General features: G+C 48.3%; 1 protein-coding gene across 4 annotated transcripts in view; it reads right to left on the bottom strand.

Annotated features, from left to right (window-relative positions):
• NUDT6 (nudix hydrolase 6) overlaps positions 1–17,800 on the bottom strand; it is a 47,256-nt gene that overhangs the window by 9,521 nt on the left and 19,935 nt on the right. Inside the window, exon 3 of one of the 4 annotated variants that reach the window (XM_073572036.1) lies at positions 7,171–7,271. The exons of the other annotated variants lie outside the window; for them this stretch is intronic. Within the exon in view, the coding sequence (XP_073428137.1) occupies positions 7,171–7,173 (3 nt within the window). The 5' untranslated portion in view covers positions 7,174–7,271. The remainder of the gene's footprint in view (positions 1–7,170; positions 7,272–17,800) is intronic. 4 annotated transcript variants of the gene reach the window in all.

Below are 17,800 nucleotides of genomic sequence, written 5' to 3' on the forward strand. Positions count from 1 at the left end.
ATTTCTATGCATTTTGCACTTTTTGTGCATATTGATGCGTTTATTACCGCGAAAAAAACTCATCGCGATAAAAGACGCCACATGCTCATTAATTTTGCGGATTTTTCCGCATTTCTGGCTAGTTCTATGCGTTTTAAAAACACACCAGAAAAAAACGCATCAAAACCGCGACAAAAACGCGCAGACAAAAAAGGCGCGGTTTCTGGGAAGGGAGTCAGGTTTCTGAGCAGAAATTTTCTGCTACGTGTGCACTTAGCCTCAATGTTCAAGCTTCCAAATCCTTTCTAAGTGGAAAAGGTTTCAATTATGTGCACCCAGAAAAGTGGAGCCACACAAACAAAGTGGCAATATTTTTCAGAATATAAATTATTTTTCATAATCATCCTTATTATACTATGGCCAAATCGTATCTACAGCCGGATTTAGAAGTTGTCCATTGCTGGCAATCACCCTGGGATTATCAGCCTTTGGCCAACATTATTGCTCATATTTTAGCCGAAAGTAAACTTGTAACTGACTGATCTAATTCAACTTAATGGACTTGGACAGACAGAACGGACGAGGAAAAGAAAGAAGATGTCTGATGACACGCGATACATGGATGTTCTTGCCTGGTGTGTCAAGAGGAAGAGGTGTGTGTTAAGAACAACTAAGGAGCATCATATACAGTACTTCATATTATTAATGGAAAGGTCTGTGGGTATATGAAAGTAAGTGGGTGGAATATTGGGTTGTAGTGATAAACTGAAAACCCCATTAAATATGGGTAAGGACACTTTAAAAAACATTTCATTCCAACAATGTGGAGTACAAGGGTGATCGCTTCCAATCTTATTGCAACTCCAATTTAGTTTTCAAGACAAAGTTCTTTTCATTTTCTGCCAAGTATATTCCTCATCAGGAAAAATGGCCAGAGCAAGGGCTGGGGCCCTGCTAAAGGATTATGCAGTGCGCACATTACACAAATAAAATGCTATTTTCTGCCGGGATGCCTGGTTCGTTCCAGCATGCCTTGTATTGTGTTAATGATGTACAAGATGGGAAAAACATGGCGTTAATTACTGACGATAATACTATATTTAGGTTTTTTTTTTTCGTCTTTTAATTATTTACCCAAACGGAAAAAAGAAAAGCGACAGTTTCCAGAACATCATAGTAGAAACAATACAAAAAAAAAAAGTTTTAAACAGCTTCATTACCAGGTCAAATCCGAATGTTATAGTATAATACTATATGAAAAAATGTTCAACTGACTAAACAGAAGGTTTTCTGAACAGACCGGTACTCAATAACTCAACTGGAAACAATATCACTAAATATTTGTTGTAGCACTAAAAATAGTACGGTTTCCTACCAGACTCTGGCAAACCCTTTAATTCCTGTATATTTTTATTTAATTTTATCAATCAACATATAGCACAAAGGGACATTATCAGAACCTCAATATATAGCATATTACTGCTAAAATGTGGATTCATGCAGGGTACATGGTAACATTTTCCAAAAGCCAAGAGCATCAATGGCACTGGAACCACCTTCAGTGTAGGGAGTAACTTCAACAAACTGAGAGGGAGCCGGCATCTAGTCATGAATATCAGATCTTTCAGAGTCTCTAGAGAGTGTCCCTAAAGGAATATGAGATTTTTTAAAGGATCATAGAATCATTTACAGAGGAAGAGCCTTTAATCTTTGAAAGACATCAAAAAATTGGAGCACATTCAGGGAAGAGCTACCAGGATAGTTAGCGAACTGCAAAGTATGTCCTCCGAGGAACGGTTAAAGGATCTGGGAATGTTTCGATTGCAAAAATGAAAGCTAAGAGGAGACTTAATAGGGGTCTACAAATATCTGAAGAGATGCCACAGTGTAGACAGATCATCATTATTCTCATCTGCACATGGCACGTCATGGGTGAATTAAGAAAAACACTGGTGCATTGACCATGTAATCCATGGAGGAATTGAGAGGGTGGAGCTTTAAGGAATGATGGGCAATTGAAACATTATATAAATTTCTATATTGGGAACAGCAGTGGATATTTTAGGACTGGAAATCCCCTTTAAAGGGTTGACCAGTATATTGCTATGTACACAGAATGTCTTAAAAAGTGTCTGCCTGAAAAAAAAAACACTAAATAAACGCTAACAAGAATGAACATAGGAATTTTTATTTTCCAAAGATGTCAAAGGGTTAAAAGAAGTGGCATAACAATTCTTTAGGCGTCTTCCTAGTTGCAAAAAAAAAAAAAATTTGGCAGCAGAGATGTCATGAAAAGTGACTGAAAAATTGCTGAAAATGATTCTCCAGGTAAAAAAACAACAGCATTTCCCAAAGTAATCTATTTGAAAAACTTAGTGGGTACGCACATGTCTATGGCTAGCTTCACACTAGCGTTTTGGCCCGCAGCGCATGGCCGCCACTAAGCCCCGCCCCCTCCAGTCATCTCCTCTTAAAATCGCACATCGCTGCATGCGATCTGAACACCCTATCTTTAGCATAGGGTGCGCAGACCGTGCGCTGGCCGTGTGCTAGTAGGATTTTGCGTGAGCTGCGCCCTTTTGACGGTGCGCCGACGTGCACCGAACGCACCATGTTGCATTTTGGTGCGCTTGGAGCACCGTCAAAAGGGCGCAGTGCACGCAAAATCCTACTAGCGCACGGCCAGCGCACGGTCTGCGCACCCTATGCTAAAGATAGGGTGTGCAGATCGAATGCAGCGATGTGCGATACTAGGAGGAGATGACCAGAGGGGGCAGGGCTTAGCGGTGGCCGTGTGCTGCGGGCCAAAACGCTAGTGTGAAGCTAGCCTAAGAGATGTCATGTGCACATACCCAAAAAAAAAATGTGACTGCTGTTTAAAAACAACAAAACAGTGCCACACTTGTTAACAGGTTGTGTGTGGTATTGCAGCTCGGCCCAATTTATGGTAATTGAGCTGAGCTGCAAAAATCAACATGAATAGAATAGATGTGGCAGTTTATGAAGGAAAGAAGCAGTGTTTTCTCCAATAACCGCTTTAACACAAATGAAAGACCTTTCCATAATACCAACCTCCCAGAGACATCTGCTCCACACAAGTGTGGATAAGTTACTTGTAAAACATCTGTTCTGAAGTGTTTGTGGGCTTGTGTTGCATGATGAACCATTGTGGAACATGGCCTTTGGGGGTGGGGGTGGCAGCCTAGAAGTGCTGGTAACAAAGGTTTGCTCTTCTAACAATGTTCTTTACATGCATCTTCCTTACAATACATCCATTGCCCATTATGCCAGCCATCTACAAACTGGCTACTTTATAACTATGAAAACAAGCTAGAGATTTATAGATAACTAGCTGAAGAGCCCAGCGTTACCTGGGCATAGTAACCAACTGTGGTTAGTTATAACAAATTATAGTGATTATATTGCACATAAAAACATTTCACATCATATATACAACACTACAGATGTGCAACACAAATTAACTAAAAGATTACCTAAGAATTGATTAGTATTTTATTTTCAACTCATTCAAGAGCCTTTTGATAAACAGCATGTGTATCTGTGTATCTAACCCTATCCTGTGTGATACTGTCTGCTGAGCTGTGCATCTAATCCTCTCCTATGTGATACTTTCTGCTGAGCCGTGTATCTAATCCTATCCTGTGTGATACTGACTGCTGAGCCGTGTATCTTATCCTATCCTGTGTGATACCGTCTGCTGAGCCGTGTATCTATCCCTATCCTGTGTGATACTGACTGCTGAGCCGTGTAACTAACCCTATACTGCGTGTTACTGACTGCTCAGCCGTGTATCTAATCCTATCCTGTGTGATACTGCCTGCTGAGCCGTGTATCTAATCCTATCCTGTGTTACTGACTTCTCAGCCGTGTATCTAATCCTATCCTGTGTCTTACTGACTGCTCAGCCATGTATCTAATCCTATCCTGTGTGATACTGCCTGCTGAGCTGTGTAACTAACCCTATACTGCGTGTTACTGACTGCTCAGCCGTGTATCTAATCCTATCCTGTGTGATACTGCCTGCTGAGCCGTGTATCTAATCCTATCCTGTGTTACTGACTTCTCAGCCGTGTATCTAATCCTATCCTGTGTGATACTGACTGCTGAGCCGTGTATCTAATCCTATCCTGTGTGATACTGACTGCTGAGCCATGTGTCTAATCCTCTCCTGTGTGATACTGACTGCTGATCTGTGTATCTATTCCTATCCTGTGTGATACTGACTGCTGAGCAGTGTATCTAATCCTATCCTGTGTGATACTGGGCTCTCCGTGCAGTCTGTGTCAGAGGGTGGTCTGTGTTGGCACGGTAATAAATTGTGTTATTTCCAGCTTTACAGAAGGACGATAACACCATAGAAATTATAAGAATAATAGGCAAAATTGTTTGGTGAATTGGAACGCGCGGGGTTAAAATTTCACCTCACAACATAGCCTATGACGCTCTCGGGGTCCAGGCGTGTGACTGTGCAAAATTTTGTGGCTGTAGCTGCGATGGTGCGGATGCCAATCCTGGACACACACACACACACACACACATTGAGCTTTATATATTAGATAGCCCAATATAGATATAAAGTATTTCTGATCGAGGTCGGCCAGTCTTATTCAATGTGCATATCAATATTGTATCGTGGCTTACAACATCCATTTTGTCCACAAAAAATGTGGGTTTGACATCACTTAAAGACGTTTATTACATGTGTATTGTGATGAGACAATTGTCCGGTTTAAACAGAGACTGAATCCGTCAATCGGGTTCAAAGAGAAGCAGGCTGGTGAGGCTCCTACCACAGCAGTTATTTTGTTCTAACTACTGACAAGCAATATAGGTCCATGTGCAATGGACCTGATGTAGAAAAAAAGCTCCCCTGATGAATCAATCAACTTAGAGGAAACGATACAACACATATACAACATATGCTGACATACGGGAGCTGATGTTGGAGTTGTTGCGATTTATTCTGACTGAATTTTTTCACCTTCAAAGATCAAATCTTTCTGCAGAAACAAGGTACAGCAACGGGGGTGGTATGTGCGCCATCCTATGCTAACTTGTTTTTGGGAGCGGAGCATTTTTTCGGATGACGCACACGCCGCTCCCCAGATCCTTGGATGATTTAGGTATATTGATGACATCCTTTTTATATGGCAGGGTTCTGTCAAGAGATTTACAGAGGTTTATGTTAGAATTGAAACGCAACAACTTCAACATCAGACTCACTTATACTTACCATCACCAGATTTCCTTTTTGGATATCATGCTCAAAGTAACGGCTCCACACATACAGATATGCACAGCAAAGAGACCCCAGTAAGTGCATTACTACATGCCTCTCCATGCCGAGATCAGCGATTAGAGATATTCCTGTTGGCCAATTTCTCCGTGCTAGGAGAATCTGTACATCAGACAAACTTTTTGAGCGGCAGGCAATGGACCTTGGGGAGAGATTGATAGACCGAGGGTATAGTAAGAAAAGCATTAAGAAAGGAATTCGGAGGGCCAAAAATATATCAGGGAATGACTTATTGGTTGTGAAGGATAGGCAACCTAAAGATATGGACACAAGATATATTTCCACATATAACCAACAATGGAATACTATGCGGATGATTTTGAATCGACACTGGTCTGTTTTGAAGACAGACCCGGTCTCATGTAAATTTCTCTCACAGTCACCTCTTATGACTGCACGTGGGAGTAAGTATCTGAAAGACATCTTGGTCAATAGCCACTATGTGACTAAACCCCCAGATCCCTTTAAGGCGAGAAAACAAAAATTGAGCTTTTTTCCTTGTGGTGATTGCCTGGCATGCAAGAATCCAACTCGGACAACATCCTTCACATCATCTGACGGTCTTAGAGATTTTAAGATCACAGAATATGTAACAACCCTGCCGGCATCACTGCATGGCCTCCCATCCCCCCACCAGCGTTACTCACTACTCCAGGCCATGCTGTGAGTTCTGTCTGCTGCCGACTCCATACTGTATGCTTTTGCCTCCTGTCTGCTCTCTGCATACTTCCTGGCTGTGTGCATATAGAATCAGTGTGCACCTGCCTATGGTGTCCCCAGCCAATTACCAAGAGGCCTCTGGTATTTAAGGCATTCTCGCCCACAGGAGGATGCCTGAGCAACTATTTCCCTCAGTCAGTGGCTTGCTGCTGAGGTGCCAGGTCCTGTCCTGTTTCTGCCTTCTCTGGGGGCTGCATACCCAGATCTGTTTCTGTGTGCTTGTGACATATGTCTCCGCCTACTTGAGGGCTGCATATTCAGGCCTGTGTCTTTGTCCAGTATTTGCGGTGGCGTTCTCTCTACACGGCTCCAACAACTATACCAGTGTTCTGTTCCCAGGAGCATCCCTGCCTATTGATTGTCTTCCTCTAGGTAACGGGCTGAAGATGGATCCTGAATGTATGCCTTCAGCTCCCATGTGGCCAGTGTGTGAAGACACTAAGACAGAGGTTTACTCATCCTCTAACCTGGAAGAGGTGGTCCAGCTTTTTCAGGGTAATGGGCTGAAGATGCTTCCTGAATGTAGGCCTTCATCTTCCATATGGCCGCTTGGTGAAGATTCTAAGACAGAAATTTGCTCATCTCTGCTTTACACCAATCTGGAGGAAGAGGTCCAGGTCATTGTGGAGGTTGACCTCCTCGGGCACCAAGAGAGTTGGCATTCTGTGATTCCTGATGGCACGCCTACTTCACTTTACCCGAACGATGTCGTGATGGCCTGGACTGTGTGTGGGCCCATATTCCTTCTGCAGGTTATTCTGGCAGGCTTGAAGAAGAGGGGTCGTAAAGGAGGGGGTACTGTAACAACTGTTATGAATGAGTCACCGGAGGAGGAAACAACAAAAACACAAGCTAAGTCCAGAAAACCGGAGAGGTTGGTAGCTAGCGGATTGCAGACCCCTGATCCTATTCACCACAACTAACAGTAGCCGTGGGGGGGTTCCCACGGTGCCCTAGACCAGTGGTCCCCAACCTTTTTTGCACCAGGGACCGGCTTGAACCAAGACCATTCTTCCATGGCCCGGCAGGGCGGGGATGGAGGTGTGACAGGGGCGGGTCTTTGGTCATAAGGGGGCGGGGCTATGGACGCAGTTGTAGTTTAGCAGTGCATATTTATCATTTAATTATAACATTTTTAATGTGACTCAACTCACCATAGGTTTTGAATGAGTGGGAGCACCTGGCTTGTTTCTGTTTCAGTGGGAGCACTGGGCTACTTCTACTGATGACCGTCACTGCTAATGATGATTGGAACCTACAAGGAAATGAAGCATTGAGCACTTAAGAACAATTGTACTGGAGTACTGTACATGCTGATTATTTTCTAATCATCAGAAAATGTATGTGTGGTCCCCCCCGTCCAGCTCTGTGTGGCTCCCCCTGTTGTATGCATGGCTCCCCTGTCCCATCCTGTATGCATGGCTCCGCTCCCACTCTCCCTCCCTTGTATATATGGCTCCGCTCCCACTCTCCCGGCCTCCCTTGTATATATGGCTCCGCTCCCACTCTCCCTCCCTCCCTTGTATATATGGCTCCGCTCCCACTCTCCCTCCCTTGTATATATGGCTCCGCTCCCACTCTCCCTCCCTTGTATATATGGCTCCGCTTCCACTCTCCCTCCCTTGTATATATGGCTCCGCTCCCACTCTCCCGGCCTCCCTTGTATATATGGCTCCGCTCCCACTCTCCCTCCCTTGTATATATGGCTCCGCTCCCACTCTCCCTCCCTTGTATATATGGCTCCGCTCCCACTCTCCCTCCCTTGTATATATGGCTCCGCTCCCACTCTCCCTCCCTTGTATACATGGCTCCGCTCCCACTCTCCCGGCCTCCCTTGTATACATGGCTCCGCTCCCACTCTCCCGGCCTCCCTTGTATATATGGCTCCGCTCCCACTCTCCCTCCCTTGTATATATGGCTCTGCTTCCACTCTCCCGGCCTCCCTTGTATATATGGCTCCGCTCCCAGTCTCCCTCCCTTGTATATATGGCTCCGCTCCCACTCTCCCTCCCTTGTATATATGGCTCCGCTCCCACTCTCCCTCCCTTGTATATATGGCTCTGCTCCCACTCTCCCTCCCTTGTATATATGGCTCTGCTCCCACTCTCCCTCCCTTGTATATATGGCTCTGCTCCCACTCTCCCTCCCTTGTATATATGGCTCTGCTCCCACTCTCCCTCCCTTGTATATATGGCTCCGCTCCCAGTCTCCCGGCCTCCCCTGTATATATGGCTCCGCTCCCATTCTCCCTCCCCTGTATATATGGCTCCGCTCCCACTCTCCCTCCTGTGTATATGGCTCCGCTCCCATTCTCCCTCCCCTGTATATATGGCTCCGCTCCCACTCTCCCTCCCCTGTATATATGGCTCCGCTCCCACTCTCCCTCCCCTGTGTATATGGCTCCGCTCCCACTCTCCCTCCCTTGTATATATGGCTCCGCTCCCACTCTCCCTCCCCTGTGTATATGGCTCCGCTCCCACTCTCCCTCCCCTGTGTATATGGCTCCGCTCCCACTCTCCCTCCCTTGTATATATGGCTCCGCTCCCATTCTCCCTCCCCTGTGTATATGGCTCCGCTCCCATTCTCCCTCCCCTGTGTATATGGCTCCGCTCCCATTCTCCCTCCCTTGTATATATGGCTCCGCTCCCACTCTCCCTCCCTTGTATATATGGCTCTGCTCCCACTCTCCCTCCCCTGTGTATATGGCTCCGCTCCCATTCTCCCTCCCTTGTATATATGGCTCCGCTCCCACTCTCCCTCCCTTGTATATATGGCTCTGCTCCCACTCTCCCTCCTGTGTATATGGCTCCGCTCCCAATCTCCCTCCCCTGCCCTCCCCTGTGTATATGGCTCCGCTCCCACTCTCTCTCCCTTATATTTATGGCTCCGCTTGGCTCCCCCATCCTCCCCATCATACTTACCCTCACGTCGCTGAACTTCCTTCCCGTCGCTGCACGTCCCTGCATCTCGCAGCGCTTCAGCTTCTTCCTGTGCGGAGCGGTCGCGTGCTACCGCTCATTAAGGTCCATGAATATGGACGCCACGCCTATGGGAGATGAGTGGCGTCCATATTCATGACCTTAAATGAGCGGTAGCACGTGACCGCTCAGCGCTGGATGAAGCCGCCGCGGGATGCAGGGTGAGTATCAGCTGCTGCACCGCCCCCCGGCTCCCCTTGTGTCCGCGGACCGGCAAGGGCACTGCAACGGCCCGGTGCTGGGCCGCGGACCGGCGGTTGGGGACCCCTGCCCTAGACCCCTCGTCACAGCCGGAGAGCTAAATAAGCCTAAAGAAAGGGGAAATCTAAACTGCCCCAGAGCAGACCCCAAAGCAATAGATAGCCCCCAACATGTATTGTCGGTGAAAAACAGATGAAAACACAAACACAGACAGAAAGACAGGCTGAGCAAATGATGGGGCCCAACTAACTGGAAAGGACAGAAAAGATGCTGGCTGCAATCACGCAAAAAACCCTGCCAAAAATAATGTCCAACACATCTGATAGAAAAGGCCCTGAAGTCACTAGACTTCAAAATCACTATATCAGCAATCAGGTATATTCTGAAGACAGAGCAAAGAGATCAACTGATCAGAGACAAAAATGGAGTTCAGCCCGTCCCAACCAGGGCAGGCTGAACACAAACACTAAGTAAACAGACAAAATCTCATGGAAAAATAGCAGAGCAAAAACTCAGCTTTTAGTAGACAGGAACTAAACTGGATGCCAGAGCTCAGAGCAGAAAGGATCACCAGCAACCCTGCAGGGCGTCGGCTGCCTTATATCCACTCAAAAATTCCGGATGTCCAATCACACTCCACCTGCTCAGATGACAGGTTCTTCCCATCCAGATCCAACAACCCTGCCAGCATCACTGCATGGCATCCCATCCCCCCACCAGCCAAACTCATTACTCCAGGCCATGCTGTGAGTTCTGTCTGCTGCTGGCTCCATGCCTCTTGCCTGCTCTCTGCATACTTCCTGGCTGTGTGCATAGGGGGGCAGTGTCAGCACTCTCTGGTTCTCATAGAATCAGTGTGCACCTGCCTATGGTGTCCCCAGCCAATTACCAAGAGGCCTCTGGTATTTAAGGCATTCTCGCCCATAGGAGGATGCCTGAGCAACTATTTCCCTCAGTCAGTGGCTTGCTGCTGAGGTGCCAGGTCCTGTCCTGTTTCTGCCTTCTCTGGGGGCTGCATACCCAGATCTGTTTCTGTTGACTTATGTCTCCGCCTACTTGAGGGCTGCATATTCAGGCCTGAGTCCTGCTCCTGACCTTGTCTGAACTCAGTCCTACCTCTGTCTGTAGTCTCCTTGTCTGTGGCTCCTTTCCCTGCCGTTTCTATCCTTGTGTCCTCTCCGTCTGCCTGTGCTCCGCACTCTTGCGGTTCCGCTTTCAGCTCCACTTCTGCAGAACCTCTTACTGCAGCTCCTCACCACATACCTTGCAGTTCTGCTCTATTCCCCTTTTGTAGCTCCTGCAGAACCTCTTTCTGCAAACTGCAGCGCCTCTCTGCAGCCTTCCGGTTCTACCTTGCTCTGCTTCGCAACCCTGCGGTTCTGCTTTGCTTCCGTTCCGCATCTTGCGGATCCTTGTCTTACCTGTCTGCATTGGTTCCTAGTCAGTACCGGCTTCTCCAGTGTCAACAGATCCCAACCTGTTCCCTCATACCTTTCTTGCCTGTCCATGTTTCTGCCCTTCCCGAGTCCGTCCCTGCTTCTCCAGTATGAACAGGTTCCTACCTGTTCCCATAAAACCACTCATTCCAGTCCATTACTCTATCCTTCCCTATTCAGACCCAGCTCCTCCCTTTCCTATATCCCACTCATACCTGCCTATGTTCCTGTCTTACCCATACTGGTTCCGGTCCCGCTAGCCATGCCTGCCAGTGTCTCAGCCGTGCCCGCCTGTTTACCAAGGTTGCCAGCCGTACTCGCCTGCTTGCCAGTGTCTCAGTCGTGCCCGCCTGTCTGCCAAGAGTACCAGCCGTGACTGCCATTGTATCTGTCGTGCCTGTCTGTACTTGTCCGCACTACAGATAGTGTTTTGTTCACCAGTGGCATCAGCAGCCACAGCCAGACACCACCTGGCAGCTACCTGCCGCACAAGCCTGACTTCACCATCAGAGGCTCCAGTGAACATCAAGGTAGCTGCTTAGTTATGCCCCTTCCAGGGTAGTAATAATCTTTATTTTTATATAGCGCTAACATATTCCGCAGCGCTTTACAGTTTGCACACATTATCACTACTGTCCCCGATGGGGCTCACAATCTAAATTCCCTATCAGTATGTCTTTGGAATGTGGGAGGAGGAAACCAGAGGAAACCCACGCAAACACGGGGAGAACATATAAACTCCTTACAGATGTTGTCCTTGGTGGGATTCGAACAGAGGACTCCTGCGCTGCAAGGCTGTAGTGATATCCACTGAATGTCACGCGGGGCTTAGTTCAACTCAGGCTGAAATACCCGGGGCCCCTGTGATGTCCCTTTAACTAGGGGAAACCCTGACTGACCCTCAACCCAGGGTTTTTGCTGATGGTGCAAATGCCTGAGCCTCCAACCTTTCCTTATCTCCTGCTCAGCCCTGCGCTTAACCCTCCACCCTCCACCCAGTGAGGAGACACACCACCAAAGCCCCCACACAAATAATGACAGACAGGGAGAACTTAAACTGCACAGCGCCGCACGCACACAGGAATATACAGTAATGTGAACAGGGCACAACTAAACACAAATATGGGAAGGAGAAAGGATACAACGGATCATACGCCACCAGATACGAATCTCTCTCTCTTCAACACCTCCACTCCAGACCGGAACCACTTGGTATGAAACACAAGCTATAATCGGCGACGCCCATAGGCCAGCATGACTATTTAAAGACCATGGGCGTGACTAAACATACAACCTGGTCTCCAGCAAGATTAACCCCCGAGGGCCTGAAGATCAAGCCGGCGCCACTGAGGCTATAGTGGACGGAGGTGGAACTACCTCTGCCTGCCGGACGCTGTGGTGTGAATAGCGTCCGACATGACATTACCCAGTCTTCTACGAGGGACCCCCGGACCCTCAAGACTCATAGGACCCGGCTTGTCCGGATGACGATGGTGAAAGGAACTGACCAGCCGATCCGCATGTATGTCTGAGGCTGGAACCCAAGACCTCTCCTCCGGACCATACCCCCGCCAGTGCACCAAATACTGAAGAGTACGACGTACTATTCGAGAGTCCACTACCTTGGCGACCTCAAACTCTAAATCGCCATCCACCATGACCGGAGGTGGCATCGGCGTCGTGTCCACCGAGCCTACCACCTTTTTCAATAAAGCCCTGTGAAACACGTTGTGTATCTTGTACACCACAGGAAGTTCCAACCGATAAGCCACTGGTTTAATGATGGCAGAAATCCTAAAAGGCCCAATAAACCTTGGACCCAGTTTTAAAGATGGAATCTTGAGTTTTATGTTCTTCGTCGCTAACCACACCCATTCACCCACAAACAGGTCCGGACCTGGCACGCGTCTACTGTCAGCCACCCGTTTGTACTTAGCACTCATGCTCAACAAACGCTGTTTCACCGTCCTCCAGACCGATGACAATTGGGCTCCTAGCTGGTCTTCCTCCGGGACGCCCCCCGAGTCACCCTGACGTAAGGTGCAAAACTGAGGATGTTGACCGTAAACACAAAAGAACGGAGACTCTCCCGATGACTCTTGGCGGTGATTATTTAACGCGAATTCGGCCAGAGGAAGGAAAGTAGACCACTCCTCCTGGTTGTCGGACACAAAGCATCGTAAATACTGCTCTAGATTGTGGTTCATGCGCTCAGTTTGTCCATTAGACTGTGGATGAAACGCCGATGAATGTGACAACTTGATCCCCAAACGTGAGCAAAAAGCTTTCCAAAACCTCGCCACAAATTGCGTACCCCTATCAGATACTATGTCCGACGGAACTCCGTGGAGTCTGACCACCTCCTGCACAAATACCTGAGCCAATGTCTTTGCATTGGGCAATGAAGACAACGCCACAAAATGCGCCATCTTTGAAAAACGGTCAACCACCACCAGGATGACCGTGTTCCCCGCCGAGGCTGGCAAGTCAGTGATGAAATCCATGGAGATTTCAGTCCATGGCCTATTGGGTACCCCCAGAGGCTGTAGCGTGCCAGCAGGACAGGTTCGGGGTGACAGCCCAAGCGCACGTGATGCAAGCTGCCACGTATGAGACCACGTCCTGCCGGATTTTGGGCCACCAGAAACTACGCGATACCAGCTCTAAGGTGCCCTTCACCCCTGGATGACCAGCCAGAACCGAGTCGTGGTGTTCCTTCAACACCTTAAGCCGAAGATGCAGGGGTACAAATGATTTGTTGGCGGGAAGTCCTGGCAGTACCTCCTCTTGGGCCTCGGCAATCTCCGCCTCTACCTCAGTCGTGAGAGCCGAGACCACTACCCCTTCCTGGAGGATGGGTACCGGCTCTTCCCGAGGTTCTCCCCCCGGAAAACACCTAGACAAAGCATCCGCCTTGGTGTTTTTAGCCCCGGGACGGTAGGTCACAAGAAAATTGAAACGAGTAAAAAACAATGCCCAGCGGGCCTGCCTAGGAGACAGACGCTTGGCCGACTCCAGATAGAGCAGATTCTTATGGTCGGTGATGACTGTCACCTGGTGAGCTGCCCCCTCCAAGAAGTGTCGCCATTCCTCAAAAGCCAATTTGATGGCCAACAACTCCCTGTTGCCGATATCATAATTCCGTTCGGCCGGCGACAGCTTCTTGGAGAAGTAGGCGCATGGATGCATCTCGCTCAAGGACGAGCCTTGAGACAGTACTGCCCCCACTCCCACCTACGACGCATCAACCTCCACCACAAAAGGTTTAGACACGTCCGGTTGCACCAGAATGGGGGCTGAAGCAAAACTATTCTTCAGATGCTCAAATGCACGTATAGCCACCTCCGGCCAGCTAGCCAGATCGGCACCCTTTTTTGTCATGTCAGTGAGCAGTTTGGCGATAGTCGAAAAGTGTTTTATAAATTTCCTATAATAATTCGCAAACCCAAGGAACCGCTGGAGTGCTTTCAGACTCTCCGGCCTCTCCCATTGCAGCACCGCTTGCACCTTCGCGGTGTCCATTTTAAACCCGCCTGCGGACACAATATATCCCAAAAAGGGCAACTCCTGCACAAAAAATAAACATTTTTCCAGCTTAGCATAGAGCTTATTCTCCCGGAGCAACTGTAACACCTGCCTGACATGCTCCAAATGAGTGTCCCGATTGCTCGAATAAATGAGGATATCATCCAGGTATACAATCACAAATCTCCCCAGGACATGAGCAAATACATCATTAATAAAATGTTGGAAAACGGCAGGCGCGGTTGTCAACCCAAACGGCATAACCAGACTCTCAAAATGACCCTCAGGAGTGTTAAACGCCGTCTTCCACTCATCCCCCTGACGGACCCTTATGAAGTTATATGCCCCCCTGAGGTCCAGCTTGGAAAACCATTTCGCCCCCGCTACCTGGTTGAACAAATCCGGGATCAACGGCATTGGGTAGGGATCACGGATAGTAATCTGGTTTAACTCCCGGAAATCCAGACACGGGCGTAACCCCCCCATCTTTCTTCTTAATGAAGGAAAACCACGCGGCTACAGGCGAGGATGAAGGCCGGATGTGTCCTTTGCTCAGACTCTCCGCGATGTAGTCTTTCAGAGCTTGTCTCTCAGGACCAGAAATATTGAACATCCTGGCCTTAGGAAATTTGGCCCCGGGTTTTAACCTAATCACACAGTCATAGGCTCGATGTGGAGGCAGTTCTGAGCAACCCCTCTCAGAGAATACATCCGCGAAATCCTGCAAAGCCTCCGGCAGGCTGGGCGTCACGGCGGACACACGTGGCCAAGCAATTGTCTTGGCAGAAACCACTCCATTGGACTATGTCCTGAGTTTTCCAATCAATTACCGGGTTGTGCCTGGACAACAATGGAAAACCCAGGACCATTTGTGCTGGGAGATTACGGAGGACCCTACATGTAACCGACTCAAAATGTAGGACCCCAATGTGGAGTTTCACCTCTGCCACAAACTCCGTAATCTCCCCTTGTGGGAGGGGAACAGCATTAATGGTAACCACCTGTATGGGGTGAGGAAGTCTTTCGATCTTAAACCCGGCGGTGTGTGCAAACTCCTCATCTATGAGATTGGTGGCGGAACCGCTATCCACAAACACTGATATTGGTAGCTCTCGGCCCGCGATGATAACCTTGGCAGGGAGCATACATTGAGATACCATCATGGAGGATATGCATACGCTCAGTTGGGCCTCCTCCATGCCCTCTGAGCTTAACAGTTTTCCGCCGGTGTGACCCTTTTAGGTAGTACAGGGCAAACGTTAACATGACCTCTTTTACCACAGTAGAAACATGCTCCGGGCTTCCGGAATCCAGGAGCGCGACGCTTAACCTGTGCCACGCCAGCAATCTGCATAGGTTCAGTGGACTCATCTACTTCAACCACACTTGCACCTCTGCTTTCCCCCAGAGGTAGCGTCTCCTGTGCCCCCTGACGAAAACGGTGATCAATACGTATCACCAAACTCATGGCAGACTCCAACGATGCCGGAGTCTCATACATCAGGAGGGCTTGATTAACCTTCCCTGATACCCCATGAATAAACTGACTCCGCAGCGCTGGGTCATTCCACTGTGTGTCTACGGCCCAACGGCGAAATTCCGAACAATAGTCCTCTGCCAAGCGCTCCCCCTGGCGGAGGGCGCGGATTTTAGATTCCGCTAGAGCCAGTCTGTCAGGATCATCGTAAATGAGCCCGAGGGCAGAAAAAACATTATCGACAGAATGAAATGTAGCAGAGTCAGCTGGTAAGGAAAATGCCCATGCTTGGGGGTCACCACTCAGTAATGACAACACCAGCCCTACCCGCTGAGCCTCATTACCTGAGGAGATAGGGCGCATGCGGAAGTATAACTTGCAAGCCTCCCGAAATACGACAAATTTGCTGCGATCCCCTGAAAATCGTTCTGGCAGCGGGATCTTCGGCTCTGCACCAATACCTGCAGATGCCGTTTGCACCTTTGCTACTAGCAGGCCCTGCTGCTGAACTGCCCCTTTCAACTCGGAGACCTGTAAGGACAGCGCCACCAACTGGCGGGTTATGGAATCTAAGGGATCCATGGACTCCTGAAAAATGTGGGCCGATTATAATGTCACGCGGGGCTTAGTTCAACTCAGGCTGAAATACCCGGGGCCCCTGTGATGTCCCTTTAACTAGGGGAAACCCTGACTGACCCTCAACCCAGGGTTTTTGCTGATGGTGCAAATGCCTGAGCCTCCAACCTTTCCTTATCTCCTGCTCAGCCCTGCGCTTAACCCTCCACCCTCCACCCAGTGAGGAGACACACCACCAAAGCCCCCACACAAATAATGACAGACAGGGAGAACTTAAACTGCACAGCGCCGCACGCACACAGGAATATACAGTAATGTGAACAGGGCACAACTAAACACAAATATGGGAAGGAGAAAGGATACAACGGATCATACGCCACCAGATACGAATCTCTCTCTCTTCAACACCTCCACTCCAGACCGGAACCACTTGGTATGAAACACAAGCTATAATCGGCGACGCCCATAGGCCAGCATGACTATTTAAAGACCATGGGCGTGACTAAACATACAACCTGGTCTCCAGCAAGATTAACCCCCGAGGGCCTGAAGATCAAGCCGGCGCCACTGAGGCTATAGTGGACGGAGGTGGAACTACCTCTGCCTGCCGGACGCTGTGGTGTGAATAGCGTCCGACATGACACTGAGCCACCGTGCTGCCCACAGGGTAGTCTGGTTTGTGGCATAGTGGGGCCACACCCCCACGCTTGCACCAACCAGTCAGGGCGCGTGCGTTACAGAATATATCACTTGTAGTAACAAGCATGTGATATACTATGCGATATGTACTTGCAAGTTGATATACATCGGACTTACATCAAGGGATTTGCATGTTTACACACGTGAACACGTAAGAGACATTATGGCCGCATGTCATGTTGAGGATGTGAACAACTTTTTTCTATGTTAGCTGTTTTTATATTAGTGTTAGGGACCTGCAATATCATGAGGAGCCTTGACATTGGCTTGCAGGCTCTATCTATTTTGGCCAAAATATTAACCAATACCTCATTTAATGTACTCATTGTATGCATTAATTTTTTGCACTTATCATAACATTTTTTGCAGGATGCAGTCGGGCCTCTTTCTGTTGGCTTGGTCTATTGGGGCGTCTGTCACTGTGTGTTGCATATTTCAGTGCTGTAGCAGCCCGCCTGATAATACTATGGGTGTCATTAAGAGGTTGCAAGCCAGACACTTTGCATCACACTTACTGTATATATGTGTGACTGAAGTCCTATGCAAGCCTTATCTGTGTGCATTTTTCCTACTAGGCAGCCAACCCCACCATGGTTTGTTAGGTGTGAGGTGATTGTTTTTATCAGTAGTTTGCACCTGAGCTGCCCCTTGCCTCTATTAGTGGAGGCCAGCTGCATCCTGCTATATGTGCATTTGTCATCAGACAGGGTTTTGGTAAGGCCATATCTTGTTGTGTGAGTTTGTTTGACTTTTTTCTATGTTAGCTGATATGAGCAACTTAAAAACAATTCTGAGGCATTTTTGAGCATGCCATAATTGCAATCAAAAAGATTTGCAAATTTAGGGAATTGATAGGATATGTGCTGGCATAAGGGGTGTAGATATCAAACGT

The sequence above is a fragment of the Dendrobates tinctorius genome, unplaced genomic scaffold, assembly GCF_039654945.1.
Source record: "Dendrobates tinctorius isolate UK_male_01 unplaced genomic scaffold, ASM3965494v1 ptg000030l, whole genome shotgun sequence".
NCBI lineage: Eukaryota > Metazoa > Chordata > Amphibia > Anura > Dendrobatidae > Dendrobates > Dendrobates tinctorius.